This window comes from Strongylocentrotus purpuratus, unplaced genomic scaffold (assembly GCF_000002235.5).
Source record: "Strongylocentrotus purpuratus isolate Spur 01 unplaced genomic scaffold, Spur_5.0 spur5_contig_858, whole genome shotgun sequence".
In the NCBI taxonomy this organism is placed as follows: domain Eukaryota; kingdom Metazoa; phylum Echinodermata; class Echinoidea; order Camarodonta; family Strongylocentrotidae; genus Strongylocentrotus; species Strongylocentrotus purpuratus.
Genome location: NW_022145566.1, coordinates 128,546 through 144,614, shown reverse-complemented (window position 1 = coordinate 144,614; position 16,069 = coordinate 128,546). Strand labels below are relative to the sequence as shown.

Below are 16,069 nucleotides of genomic sequence, written 5' to 3'. Positions count from 1 at the left end.
AATAATGAACATGAATCTTGCTAATTATGTTGCTAAAGTGGGTATCTCACTGAACGACGAATGCTTGCGAACGGGTTTGTAAAAGGTTGCAAGAGGTTCGTAAAAGGTTACCAGAAACGTCGCAAGCAGTTTTTCTTTGTGAATTTAATTTTCCTCAAACAGTTGTAAGCTTTTGCAAATGGTTGTAAGATGGTGTCACTGAAGTCCTTTTTGATTCGCCAATGCTAGTGACCACATGACCATATGGTTCCTATATAAAATTGTTCCATTGAGTACTAGGAGTTAGCAACAGGTCCCAAACATTCACAAATGGTTGCTAATCGTCGCCAACTGCCTTTCGCGAACGCTTCGCAAATATTCGCTCAAATGTTGGCTAGTTGTCGCTAAACATTGCCAAATGTCGCAGAGGCAAACCCTGATTTCGCCAACATTTGTCAGAAAAGTTGGCGAATCCAAAATTTGCAACGTTCGTAAGCATTCGCCGCTCAGTGAGATACACCCTTAACTGATCATGTGCACAATGAGGTGTAATAAATTATGAACTGAATAGTTTATAAATGCCTTTTGTAGAAATTGTGTTAAAGATATTGAAATAAACAGAGAAAGATAAAACCCTCAAAGAAACCCTAGTCAGTCCAGACTTCTCTTGGCATGGTGTAGTTTTCATAATTCATTGCTTTTAGCTTTCACATGAACAGTTATCTCTTACTGTGTTTTTTAAAACTCTCATGTGATGCATAATGATAATTGAATATCATTTACTTGTTGTTTGAATTAGTGCATTATGTCTTATGTTTTTGCAACTTTGAATACAAGCCCTATTTCAAAGGAGTATTTGAAAGAGTGACGAATGTAGCTAATGTATATTGAATCCTTTCATTCGTTTTGCACAGCCACGTCAATCGCAAGACCCAGTTTAACAGCCCCTCGAAAAACGGCAGCGACAGCACAGGTTCCCCAAGGGCTGCTCCCATCCATTCCTACAACACCCTGACCAGGAAGCAGAATACAGATAGTCCAGGAACTCCCCGTAGGACCACAAATGACCCTGATGTGACCAAACAGAACAGGACCAATGGATCATTAGGACCAGATGAACTCGGTATGTAATGGTGTTAGTCCAGAATGATAATAACGATAATTGATGACTGAATTTATAATGTCTAACTGCAGAATTCATCCATATGTTGATATGAAATGCTGAAAGCTTTTTACATGGCAAACAGAAGGAATCGTATCGAATAGGATCATTAGCTGGGAAGCTGGATACACGACAAGAATTAATTAAGTACTGAACATGATCATTACCTGACATGGCAATAATTTATTTGATTTTTCCAAAGGCTACCGTATTGCTTTACAACATTATACTGGTTATCTGACATTCGCTCTGGGGACATTCACCCTGTGGTTTATTTCATTACAAATTTGAGATTGTGTAGCAAGTGGGCTTTAGGGTAGCTTTGTAGTTAGTTAGGTTAAGTAAGGTATTGGCTTCAGGGTTAAAGTTACAATTCATTTGTGCTAGGAATCCTTGACAAAGCAATTGTCATCAGAGCTCATGTCATGCAAGGAAGGAGGTGTTTAATGAGAGTCTGTGCATTCCAGTGCCCCATCTTACAAAGAGTTGATATCAATCGCAACTATGTACATAAGAGATATGAGACTGCAAACTTGCGATTAATTGGAGGACTTGCGATTAATTTGTAAGACGGGGCACTTGTGTACTTAATATACAACTGCTTGTATAATGGTGCATTTTATTTCACTTGAAATACAGCAAATGACATGTACAAGTTTACCAACGACCCCAACAAGTTGATCGGACCACGATACACCACTCACCTCTTCAAGGGCGGTCAAGGCTTCGGCTTCACCATCATTGGAGGGGACGACCCCAACGAGTTCCTTCAGATCAGAAACATACTCCCAACCGGGCCTGCTCATGAAGACGGCATCTTGCAAACAGGTGATACTACTCTCATTGCCGTCATTACTCATTTTCTTTTGTTCTTTACAAGAGCTGATTCATGTAGTAAAAGTGGAGATATTAGGGATGATTTCTATTTCTGGAATCTTCAAGTTTATTTCGAGAGATCTTCCTTTTTTTTTTACAAGAGCTTGTCGAGAATGAAAAAGTTATTAATTGAGCGATAGTGTCTATGTTTTTTGCAAATTTTCAAGTCCTTTTTTTTTTTAGCTCTCCCTCTGGAGTTGGATCATGTTGCTCATTCAAAATGTTGTAATCACTTTTCCTTACCCTACATGTTGGTAATGGACAATTACAATTGGATGATATTTTGTATGATCACTAGCAGATCTTGATCCTAAATCAAATTTGAATATCATATGATCCTGGAAAATGGTAATCACTATCTGGGCCCAGTAAAACAAAGGTAAGTTAGCAATTGACTGCTATTGTGCAAATGACCATCATGTACAATCAATTGATTGCTAAGCTTTGTGTTAATACAGGGCCATGATTTAATGTAATAGGATGATGAACTTTGCTCAGGAGTGGTGACATTGAATGCAGTCTTGATGGTGGTAAATACTGCACAATGGTCCACACCTTTGATATTTAGAGGCAGTGCATCCCTTGCCAATATCTTATAATCTGTTCTGTCCCTTCCAATGATTCAAGTTGGATGTGAAGTTTGTTGAAGTTTGTTAGTGACTTGACTATTTAGATGACTGACCCATGCCTGCTAGCTGTTATCGCCAATAAAACTGTTTCCACTTTACTAGATTAGAATGCTACTCAACCTTTGTAGAGCAATGGAAATTGCATTGACTTGAGTCTTCTGTACGAGTTACCTGTGTATTGGTGTTGTATGATCTGTAGAGTACTGCAATACAATACAATAAATGATTCTCTAGCATCCACCAATGTTTTCTTTACCAGGTGATGTGTTGGTATCTGTTAACAAGAGACTGGTTCTTGGCTGCACCCACAAAGATGTTGTTACGATCTTCCAAGGAATCAAACCAGGTGAAAGGGTGGAGCTGGAAGTCTGCAGAGGATACCCCTTACCCTTTGACCCCGCCGACCCGAAAGCCCATATAGTAACCTCCTATGCCATCGACCCCAACAAAGTATCCAACCAGAATGGCCTTGGGAACAAATCTAAATCACTGGGTAACATTCGCAACCAGAACCAGAACATTCCGCCTGACTACATTCCGAACAACCTGGGACCAACGGGAGACGATGCAGCATCAAGGAGCAGTCACAACAGCAGCAGGGACTATCCCTACACTCCACCCAACCAGAGGCGGGGCCACGGACCCTCCGCCAGAAGAGACACCAACCTCAGTCGAATGCCTCATGTCAAGTCTCTTCCGGATCTCTCTCACAAGCTGCAGCAGCAGGGTGGGGAACCAAACACTCCTCAGAGATCAAAGACACCTACCCCGTCCCTGAGCAGTCATCCAGGCTACGTGCCAGGATCCCCCATGATTAGTGACAGGACCAGTCTGTCGTCCAGCGATGCAGGACCAGCAGAGAAACATGACATAGTGTTTGTCAAAAGCAACCAAGGATTCGGCTTTACAGTTGCTGACAGCCCTCACGGGCAGAAGGTAGGTTGAGTGCAGCCATTTTCACAGCAGTATTTACAAATATTCAATTAAAGTCATAATGTCATAGGTGTGAATTCAAAAATTAAAGAAAAACAAACTCTGAAGTCCATGGTTTTTCACTGAGTATATTCAGGAACAACATAATATTCTGAGTTGTCAGGTTCTATGAGAATAGGACAAGTCAAGGACGGTTTAGCTCATCCATTTTGAAATTGACTGTGACAAATATGGAGAGAACTATAATTGATGGGTCTATACTTGATGGTTCCCAGACTTCCCAGAAAGTTGCACCAATATTTTGGAGCACCAGTTTCTTTGTTTTAGCTGCACTCAATGATAGATGCTAGGTACTGAGACTTACATTTCATTAATTTATTTGATAGTATTTTGGATCCATGCATGTATCCATTTCCTTTTCCTGACTAGTGGTATTTTGTTTTGCCTTTTGAACATATCTGCAAAGTCCTTAGAACACCAGTCAGATGAAATCAAAGATTTCTTCAAATTTGTTGCAATGATGAACTGACGGTTCATCTCTTCACATACCATACTTACATCAAGTATGTATTTGTGCAATCAAATAGAAGGTTTTATTTACTTTTTTTTTTTAAAGAGGAGGGGGGGGGGGGGGGGGGGCAGATAGACAAACATTTCTGCAAAAGCAAATGTTATATGTTTGTACCCCATCCTATAATACTTTCTTCCAAAGAAAAACATGAATAATCTACCGACCGACATGTGATTGAAGTGTTTTATTATTTTATTTTGAACCTTTCTAGGTAAAGCAGATACTGGCTCCACAGAGATGTAAGACACTGAGAGAGGGTGACCTCCTGTTGGAGATCAATCGAGAGTCCATCACAGACCTTCCGCACAATCAAGTGGTCCAGAAACTCAAAGACTGCCCTCAGGGTCAAGATACTATCATCAGTGTGCAGAGAGGAGGTACGTTTTTTTCTTTACATTCCTTTCGTATTTCCCAGTATTCAGTTTTGTGAGGAAGACTAAGCGGACTGCACTACTTGTAGCTACTTGCGCCCTCTATACAGCAGAAAATGTTTAAGCGGTGCCTGTTGGTCCCCCATGATCCCCTTTTACTTATGTTAATTGAGAGCGGATTTGATAAGATAACCACGCAGTCAGTGACCACGCAGGGTGGTCTAACCCCTCCTGGCCAAACTAGTGCAGACAGGCTTTAAATGTTGTTTGTTGTATCGCTTATGTTTAGGATGATCACTCGGAGCCTTTCTCTAGGTCACTACACATCTTACAATGTGACAACTATCAGATTTATGAAAACATGGTTGATAATATACAAAGATTTAAAAATGTGAAATCTTTCCTTTTGAGGTTGTAAATAATTAGTTGAATGGTAAAAATTGAATTGTAGAGTTTTATGATCTTTCCTGTTAAAAAAAAAAAAAGGCTGTGGATCAGGGCAATATAAGTCCATTTTAATTCACAACTGTCCCTTCATCGTAGTTGTTTGTGCCTTTGTTCTGACTGGATAGCTAGTGATGCATTAAGGTGTAACTGTTCAGCATTATTCTGGACCTCTATATAGAAGATTTCATATCTTTGATTATAATATCTAATTGCCGAATGCAACTTGTTCCAAGATCTAGTCATAAATGTGATGGCTTTACCAGTTATATGGCATGGTTCTGACGACAGTTTTTCCATGGTCAATTCCATTCTCTAAAGGAACTTCAAACCAGGAACCAACGCTATACCCAACCTTGACATTAAGCATAATAAACCTGAGCCTTAACCTAAAACTCAATTGCACTCCTCCTTTTCCATCTCTGATTAAATATATGCATGGCGCAATTGTCACATCACCGATCTCACTGCTTTATTGCGTTACCTTCAAATGATCAACCATCGAGTCGGTGGACATTTGTTATGGGAACTAACTGCATTGTATGGAGGATACATGCAGGGAATTGGCATACAAACCATTCCAACCGCTGGCTGAATTATTAATCAGAATTTTTGAGTTCATGGAAATGTATATTCTCATGAGACCCTATTGTACATAAGCATTTGGTAGGAGTCCGTCTCATTTCTCCCAGGTGACTTCCTTTAGGCTTCACACAAAGTATTATCTGCTAGCTTTCAAGTAAATTGAAGTTTTTGCCATTTAAGAAGGGGAAAAAAGGATTCTACTTGCTCTCACCCAAGTCTCTTTAAAATTGAATTATACTGTATATCAAATAAAAACTTGTACCATTTAACCTGCTTATTTCAGAACAAGGATTGCATGATAGAATTAAACCCAAATAAATCTGTATTCGATGAAACAAAAAGAGTTTTTAAATAAGTTTGCCTATTCACCCCCATCAAATCCAATCATCTTAGTCTCAGAAACCCTAAGCTTCTCTTTATGTGGTTTTAGAGTTTTGTAGAGCAAGCTGACACTCATGAATGAATCCATGATGATGTATGTCTTTTCACCCAAAGGTGATGTGTGCCATGGGGTGATGGAGTGTAAAGAAAATATCATACATCTTTAACAAAAACAAAGACAAGTTCTACTTGCAAAAAAGAGAATTTACTGCCTGAGGAGAGTTCAAAATGTAAATCTTAGATACATGTATACACTTCTCACTTTTCACACTTAATGCTTTTGTATTGTTGGCAGGAGAATTGCATATTTTCCAGCTTTCATGTTCTAGTTGTGTAGGTACAATTTAATTTAAAAAGAATTATATTAGGTGCAGTAATTTTGTTTTTCTTTTTTTAAAGAAAAGAGATAACCATTGAAAACTGTGAAATGATTCAAATGCCAAACATTTAAAGGGATCGTTTAACAATGGTAAATCTGAGATACACGGCCCTACGTGTTATCAGTGTCTGTGATATGATGTAATATTGAAGTCCTAAAAAAATTGCGCTTCAAAATGATCAAGAAGTGCCTCAAAAAAGTAAAAATCTTTGAGTGACCGGTTTTACCATACTCGTTTTCCCCAATAGACTGTAGTGTTATGAAAACCGTCAGGCGAACGGTTTTCAAAATTTGTAATTCCAATCATAAATATCTTGATAATCAGACAGGCGATCGGCTTGTAAAAGTCACGGGGTTCCTGACTGACCTAAAGGTTTATAATTATCATTGCATCATGAGCTGAATCCAGAATATGTTTCCAGAATCTGAGACAAAGTTACCGGATCCCTTTAATGTATGGGAAGGGGGAGAGCAATGTCTAATATTTTTTTAGAATTGTGGAAGAAATTTAGAAGAGTTTCCCCGGAGTACGAGAGTAACATTCTGTAAAATATCAACTGCATTCAAATATATGTGAATGGAGGAATTTGCAGTATTCATATCAAAATGAGCAGGATAGAAATTTTGTTGGGTGGTGTTAGGTGGGGGTGGGGGGGGGGGGGGGGGAGGAGGGTCCAAGATAGTATTTGATGATAAAAAAAGCCTCACTGTGGGTCAGGGAGGGGGTAAAGAAATCATGTTTAAGCTATGTGTGCCACTGATTTCTACTTGGAGATTACTGCCACATCAAAGGGAATAAATATGATCGATATGAATGTTGTTTACTCACTGAGGAATACATTCATGTCATGATGTCAGAACATGAGAGATTATGACAATCTCATTAGCCTTGACAAGCAGACGAGGTTATTCAAGCTCTCACCACTGACAGTGTTTCTAGCTATCACACCTGGTGCCCTCTCAATGAACCTTTCCAAGATGCCCAGATGCTCAGCTTATCCCCCAAATACATGATGGAATTCAAAATTATGATGCATGATTTGGTAGTAACAAATACATTGTGCTCCTCTAACTCACCCTCGATCTCCTTCTGGTGGAACTGTATGTCATACAATATCAAAAAGTTAAAGCCCCATTGCACTACTTACAGCTACTTGCGCCCTCTATATAGCAAACAATGCCTAATCGGTGCCTGTTGGTTCCCCATGATCCCCGTTTTCTTATATTAATTGATTTGATGAGATAACCACCTGCCAGTGACCTTGCAGGGAGGTCTAATCCCCCTGGCCAAACTAGTGCAGACATGCTTTAAAGTGTGTGGCAAGTCCTTACTGTCTGAAGTCACTGAACAAGATGGGATGAATACTGAACACATAGTCGGGTCTATTTCTACGATAGTTTATCACCAGGTGGTGATGTGTTAATACTCAGCAGTGCACTGACTGCCATAATAATTGGTGTGGATGTGTATATGAAGTGGAATTGGGAATGAAGGGATAGATGAAATACTTAAAGTATAGAATACATGTATGTATAAGTAACAGAATGGGAGAGAAACAAATTAAAAGTATAGGCCTAGTGTATAAAGGAGAAGGTATATAAGATAAATAGCAAAAAAGTTAGGGAGAAGGGGAGAGATAAATAGAAAGAGAGAGAGAGAGAGAGTGAGAGAGAGGGAGAGGGGGGGGGGGGGGGGGGGGAGAGAGAGAGACGGAAAGAAAAAATAGAAAGAGGAAGAAAGGGAAAGAGAAAGGCCAAATAACAACCAACGATCAGATCTATACATTACTTCTTTCCTGATTTTTCATTGGCTTCAGCAACAAGCATGTAAAATCCCCATAGGAATGCTTTTGCGGTCCATGCCTTTATCCAAACATCTCAACTTTATGACCCTGCCCTCAAACCTTCTCATCACCTTGACAAAAATCTTTATGGATGCCTTTCTGGACGACCTCTTGACCCCAGACATGTTTTGAAAGTTAGACTTGCAGTCCAGGCATTATGAATAATATCTTTGAATGAAACATTGAATATGAATTTAGTTTTATTGAGGATGTACATGTTTGTAAAATTGTATGTCTCTGACATTTATCTGGCAGAATACCTCTCTTATTAAAAATTTATATCTATAATTGAAACTTAACACTTTACTGTAAATTAAAGGATGTTTACTTCGATAATTTGGGATAACTTCAAATGCAACGAAATTATTATGAACTAACACCCAAGCTGAGCTATTTGGTTTGATCATTTTATTATAAATGTTGAATGCCCAACTTTTGTCACAATTGATTCTGCAACATCAATAGACCTGTAATATGAATATCACAAGTGTCATCAGGACCATTCATCCTAATAATAGTTGCCACAGAGTACAAACAAAATAAGGGATTTTAAACTTTTGTTCAAATTTGAGTATGAATACCATGTATAACTATTATTAGTAGTAGTAATATTAATATTGTAGTTGTTGTTATTATTAAATTTAGATTTAGGTAAATCTTTCAAGTTCTGTGTAAAGTTTGAATTATAATTGGCCCAATTGCCTGTCTAACAAAGACTAGCCACCCACCTCCACGCTCTCTCATCACTGAGAAAATGCCCCTCCTCAGTTTGGCTGTAACAGAAACAAATCAGAGAGAAAGAGAGATGGAGAGAAAAAAAGAAAGTGAAGCAGGGCAGAACCCCATCTCACATAACTCTCCATGTAATGTGATTCCTCCAATCCCTTGGTAGTATCAGGGGCGTAGGGGTTGTAGCTAGAGAGAGAGAGAGAGAGAGGGCTAAACCTCTCTGCTTACCCTACCTTCCTAGTCACGTGGGAAGCGGAGAAAATCAATTGTATTCCGGGCCGGGGTCTCGAGATCTGGGAGGGCCGATTGTTTACGTTATGTGGGAAAAGAACTGTCTCGCCACCACGCCTGTATCACCACCATGGCTAATATTCTTCTCGATCCCGTGTTTGTTGCAGGTCTGCTGAAGCCAGTCCGGGGGCTCAACAAGTTCAACAAGAACAGTCCTAAAGTGGTGAGTTTTTACAACATTCATTACTCCGAGTATTAGTAATCATTAATGAATCTATGATATGCTGTTTACAACTATTTTTTATTTTAGTTTAACCCTTTATTGCTATATTGCAGCCTTTGTTTTATTCTTCTGTTTTTATGGTACTGTGCACTATGCATGCAGCTTGAAGCTCCATGGTATACAGGTTTCATGGTGTAGATTGCTATTCCTCTCTACAATGTTCATTCAAATTACTATAAATTTGATAAATGGTTACTACAGATTTGGAAGATGTGATGATGTGAAATCTGCATGTGGTTGATTATAAAACACCCCTTCCCCTATTACTTTACAATATGATATGTTGGTGTAAGCGAGCTCCACTGGGGTGCCTTCAACATTATGTTCTGTCAGAGAAACCTCTCCTTCATCTGCTCCTCCAATACTCTTGCTGACCTGTTGTGCTTGCAAGGCAGGCAGCCTGTACAATCACTTAGAGTATAATAACAATAATAATATTTGGCTTTTATATAGTGCTTAATACAATGTCTCTAAGCACTTTACAAATTTACAAAGTATCAATTCAGTTTTCCATCACTTTAAAAAAAAAGTTCATAGTAAATAGACAAGGACATCATTTTTTCTAGATTTTTCTAGTTGCCCTTTAGTACAATAAAATCAGCATTGAAAGTTGCCTACCGGTACTTATAATTCAGTTCTGGTAATGGAATTGTCTTTTGTGAGAAACTGGCTTAAATTGAGTCTGAATCTTTCATTATCATTATACAGTAGTTGGGTAGAACCACACAAATATGATCGTGGATTTTTGCTCTGAAACTAACTTTAAGGAGCAGAATTAAAGTATGTCAACTACTCAACTTCTCATGATACTTGCCAAGTGCCAAAGGATTTACTGCAAATTACCATCAGCCCAAAATCAATATTTTTGTTAGAATTTTTGAGAGTTGGAACCCGATAGTCAGTTGACAGTGGTATGCAGTCTTGAGGTATGATCAAAATGTCATCACTAGTCCCTCTAAAAATAAGAATCCAATTATCTGCTTCTTTAACCTACCTGAACTGCCAAATCTACTTGAACTTGTAGGGCATCTCAATCTGTGTTTATCTAATACTTTGAAGTGTAGAAGTTAGCAAGGCTCCACGCTGATGTTTACATTTTTGAGTCTTTTTAAATAAATTATTGAAAACAAAGCTAAAGGGGTCAATCTATAATTTGTTATGAAATAATTCATAAAATTTTAGACTATCGCAAAATTATGTGGTCATTTTCCCTAATTGGAGGTTTATAGGACCCTTCCAAGTGTCTAGTTCGTATAGAACATGGATTAATTCATCGCATCTTTGACCCGTTTTGCTTTAATCTTGTCTTGCAATAAAAGATAAACTCAGGATGCTTGAATTGAGGAAGTTTTTTTTATTTTGATTAATTTGATACATTGATGGTTTTATATTTTGAGGGGTATATATTTTATCCTATGGATAGGATTTTGACAGGTGTAAGTTTTCTGAAAGAGTTGTATGTAAAAGGAAGTTGGCCTATATAACTACGCCTTCCATGGCACGTACCACTTTTGCTTTTAGCATATAAAATGTTTCAGGAAAGTATGTGAAGTGATTTGAAGAAAGCCCTTGATCGGATGAATTTATGAAGGAGAAGTACCTTCCAGCTGATCGAATGACTCTCAAAATTACAGTCATGTTACAAATTATAGTTGCGGACCCTCGGGCGGGCGCAGTATGAAGTAATCTACTTAGCTTCATATCCTAGCCCCTACTAACCCCACAGGTGATTCTCTAAACACAGGTCAAATTGTTGCTCTTGAACCTCTAGTATTTCTAATGGAATGTAGCCATTAGTTCATCATGCCAAGGTAAATCTATATGGGTATTAACATGAAACACCTGCGAGTGTTTGTAAATGAATGTATAAGAAATGTATTTCATGTACATGTACTTATTGCTGAAATCTTAAGCTTCAGGTAGTGAATTTTCAAATTTGATGGAGGTAATTTCTATTATTATTACATACAGACATATTTGAGGTTTAAAACTGTAGTCTCATGAAAAGTATCATATTTTAATTTGTTTTGCATTTTTGGTATGCTTGTGGGCCCTACATGTAATTGGAAAAGCATATTGATTTTTACTTTGATCTCTTTGAGGTGACATTCAGTACCATCAGGTTTTATCCATTCATTTTTACATAATTTGAACTTGGCAGTACAAGGGTAATACTACTTATCATATATTTGAAAGAAAGATTAGGATACACAATATGTATGACAATAATTAACTCACTAAATATTCATTAACTTAATACTACCTGATAATCAGTTAAGGATCAGTCCTGTTGGTAGACCTCCTGAAAGTATTATTGAAATAATAAACAATGTATATCTACAAAGTTATGTCACTTCATATTCGTATGTTCAACATAGAGGGGAAAAATGGCTAGCACTGCAGAAATGTTTGACAGAAAGGAAAAATTTATGGCCTAAAAAGAAGGGAAAAAAACATTTAAAAAATCCTCAAGGATGTGTTTCATTGGAGCAAATGTAAACCCCTCCCCCTTACTCTAATATGTGGCAGTGTTAACTGTACTATTCCGATAAATAACAAGTAAAGGTCTGCAGTGGGAACTGTTTGTAATGTAAACCAGGTGTAATGGAGCCATGTGTGTATGTCTGTCTCTCTGTTTACCAGGTCATATGTTTTTTTTCTCAACATGATAATATAACCTGATCTGACCAGCTTCATATGGAAATAAAGAACCCTGAGGTGTAGTCTTTCACCACTCCTCAAATGGAGCAGGTGAATTTCAAACTTGATAAGATTAAGAAATATGAAGGAAGAAAACAGATTTTTGGTTCAAGAAACTTTGAATGCCAGATGGGGAAGATAGACAAATGTTTCCAATTTTAGAAGGCAAGTGCATGCATTTGCTTTAATGGGCTTTATTTACGAGGTTCTCCTTGCATCGCTAAATACATGATTTATAGCATTGGTTTTATGGAAATGTTTTGAAATTTGAAACAGTTTTGAGAGTTTTCCCCTGGTAGTCAACTCAGACACTTCCCCAATTTTCACTATGAATTACTGTAGATGTATTTGAGAACATTTGAAACTGTTTATGAAAATAATTTTCTGTTATTAAGTAAAAGTTAATGTCACGGTCTTTAAAAATCTATGATCTTGATACAATAGAGAAAATTAAGTATAAATGTTAAAATTGCATGTACATATCAACATCAAGTGATGTAAGTACATTAAATCTGTTGCTATTTTATAAATACATCGGGAAAAGAAAAGAAAGGGACAAATAGATTTAGGTGTTATCTTTTTTGTCTTCATATTATGGTTTATCAAGGCTGCAAGAAGTGGGCAAGGAAAGATTTTTCTTTCTTTTTCCCCCTCTTTTTTTCCAGGGGGGGGGGGGGGGGTGGGTAACCATTGATATGTACAGTAAGCCACCATCCATATGTTGCCTTCTATTTTGGTTCATTAAGAACCATTCATGATTTATGTCCTTTCATCTGTAAGGAGACATATAGTAATAAACACAACCCAATTTATGGGACCATGGCTAGCTATAGAACACTGTTTATCACCAGAATTCACTACCACCAATCATCCTGCTTATACCTGCCTGGATGCTTCCTTCCTTTCTCCACCGGCCAGCTTCCAGGTCTTAGATTTAAAGACAAGGTGTGCTTTGTCCTCTCAGCACCAGACCAGACAGGATATACTGTGGTAGGCATGTGAAGGACTCTTGGATCAAGCTCCTAACAATCCACTTCACATTGTCGGTCTTGCCATGTTGATGCCACTTATTACTTTACATTGCAACAGCAAAGCATCCACTTGAAAATTTGACATTCCTGACTTCAAGCCAGTATGTTATTTGTGAAATGTAGGAAATAGCCATCTTTTGTCATTTTTTTTCTCTCAGAAGTGGTGTGCTCTGTGTAGTATTGATAGTATTTCTTCACTGCTTTACTTCTGAATTTGAGCCAGTACATGATTGTCACTTTCGAAATGTAGACGAAACCGTCTTTTTCTGATACATACATGTAAGTTGGTATGTACTGTGTAGTATTGTATAATTTTCTTTACTGTCATATATGTTTACTTTGAGTTGCTTTATAATTATAAATATATATATATATATATATATATATATATATAATATTGATTACATCTATAAAAAGATGTTCATGTTGGCTAGTCCTATGAAATGCAAATGTATCTGATTGTGTCTGACCTTCCCTTTTCAAAATAAGAAAAGGGTCTTTGCACTTTCAATCAGTATTGATAATTCGTATAATAAACAAAGTGCTCGTTAGTCAGATAGCGAGCGAGTGCATCGTCTAGAGTGAAGCACGTCTGTCCTTCACTTCAGGTGTATCAGACTTCACCATGTTTACACCGTGAGCTAATTCATGTGGCCATGAACATGCATTGATTGTTTCACCTCAAGGATAGATCAATACCATTCAATCCATATTGTAGAATGATTGTAGAATGAGATACGCATTGCTCATACATAGGTGATGTGGTCGTTGATGATAGGGATACAGTGCTCGTCGGTGGTGGTGGTGATGTACATTATAGAACTGGGTGCAGGTGATGATAAATGTCACAATACCATAACAGGAAAAGGCTTGTATTCTACTTGTCTAATCTGCCAAATTGGAGCTCTTTGTGACTTGTGAGGTGTGATATTGATTGCAGACTGGAGCGAATCATATCAGAAATCTGCATATTATTATTGACTGCCATGATAGGAGGAGGCTGCTGGAGGCAATGCAGCAATAGGAAAGAAATGAGAAATCAACTAAATTGAATCATCAGTTGATGACTTTGTTTTCTGTTAGCAGGACTGGGATGACCATTCTATCTGACTAAAGGAAAGAAACGAGCCTGAGGATATGATATATAGTTTTCCGTCAGGATGATTATATTTGTTTTATGCAGTTTTGATATGTGTTACACATCGACCCCTCCCTTGTTTTGCTGATCATGATGTGTGCTCCACACAATTTGATGAACAGTCTGTACAAGGTCTGTGTCATAGGCATGTAGCCTTGGTTTACATTGTTACATGTAGCTGCAACCACCTCTATTGATGCCTTTATAGGAGAACTGGAATACAGAACTCTGCACATCAGCTCCGATCCCTCCATCTTTTAACACTGGACCATTTCTGAGCGATCCTAAGGGATAGTTCCTTATTATTTTGTATTGTTGCTTGTCTTTATTCAGACATTGTCCCCAGAGGAGAAGAAACGAGAGGAGGAGAGATTTGGTGACTTGAATGGCAGCAGGCAAGATGGTGAGTCAAATGTTACATTTAGACCTTCTCTATTTTATTTATCTTGTTCATTCTTTGAGCACGAGTACTTCTGAAAATTCTTTAATACCAGACACAAGAGCTCTACACTCTCATACTATATGTATATGTATTTTATATTAAAATGGTCTTTATTTTTGTGTAAGGCTGTCAGGATAAGTCGATATCAAAACATTTTCTTTTTGACTGTTGCCAAGAAAGAGTTTGAATTCTTGCCCCACCCTTGTGGGTCATAGGGTAATCTTGACTCTGAAAGAAACTCTCACTGTTCAGGTTTATATACCTAGTCTTTCTTATCATTGGATGGAGATCTTTGATTTGATAAGTAGTCAGGAATGTCTCCAAGATACATCTCCCAAGAAGATATATTTTATATATTTTGTAGTTTGCTTTATATGGTGAAGAGGCAATGCATTTAGCATTTTTGATGTCATGATTTCAATCTTGATTTGAAGAAACAAGTTGAAAGGAGTATACATGGCAGTATGATTTAGGAGATGTCAAGAAGTCATGAAAACAAAAATAGTCCTTCAGATATTGTAGGAAAGAAATGATGAGGAAAAAAAAAACTTTTGTGGGTCACTTACAGATATACATTTATTTTCCATGATGCATTTTTGTCTCTTTATTTCTAGATGGAGAAGAAGATAGAGCAAGTGTAGATTCTGATCAAAAAAGGAAAACTGATATTCTTGTAGACGAAATGAAGAATAAACTGAAGAAAAAACCGCCCCCTGATGTTCATGATATACACGATAGGAAGCCGGTGAATGGAGACAATGAAAGATTACAGAACAATTTAGATATGGACAATGGGTCGGACAAACACAGTATTCATGACCGATCACATCCTGACTGGGAAGTAGAGAACTTTAACAGCAATAAAGATCGGCACAGGGGACGCGACTGGCATGATCCTAAGCGGGTTCCGCACCGGACGGCAGACCGCCCTCACAGTCGAGCAGAGCTTGATAGGCGGTCAGGCGATAGGCTGCATTCAGAGAACATCCCTCGGCCGCAGAGCAGTCGACCTGACCAAGGAGGGCGCTACATGAATGGAGACTGGAGTGGGTCGCTGGACCGCAGGAGACCTCCAGACCCTCCCAAGAGGGGTGGTGTGGAGCCGATGCACGTGGAGCAGGAGAGGAGAGGGAGACCCAGTGAGTCTGGGTATAGCAGGGATCCGAGTAGGGATCCGAGTAGGGAGCCATCAGAAGCAGACTGGAGCCCTGATATGAGGAGACAAGGACCAGGAGATAGACAAAGACGACCACCTGATGACAGGAGAAGTAAGTCACTTAGCTCATTTTCCATTTTTTCATCCCTTACAACATATTTACAAATGGACAAAAGTGATGGTATTATCTTGCTTGTGAAAATTG

The 16,069-nt window shown here is 38.2% G+C and overlaps 1 protein-coding gene across 2 annotated transcripts in view; it reads left to right on the top strand.

Moving 5' to 3' along the window:
* LOC115919017 (membrane-associated guanylate kinase, WW and PDZ domain-containing protein 1-like) overlaps positions 1-16,069 on the top strand; it is a 66,316-nt gene that overhangs the window by 35,460 nt on the left and 14,787 nt on the right. For both annotated transcript variants that reach the window (XM_030997068.1, XM_030997071.1), the window contains exons 9-15: positions 894-1,102; positions 1,781-1,969; positions 2,906-3,582; positions 4,362-4,527; positions 9,282-9,337; positions 14,600-14,669; positions 15,323-15,976. In XM_030997068.1, coding sequence (XP_030852928.1) covers positions 894-1,102; positions 1,781-1,969; positions 2,906-3,582; positions 4,362-4,527; positions 9,282-9,337; positions 14,600-14,669; positions 15,323-15,976 — 2,021 coding nt within the window. The remainder of the gene's footprint in view (positions 1-893; positions 1,103-1,780; positions 1,970-2,905; positions 3,583-4,361; positions 4,528-9,281; positions 9,338-14,599; positions 14,670-15,322; positions 15,977-16,069) is intronic.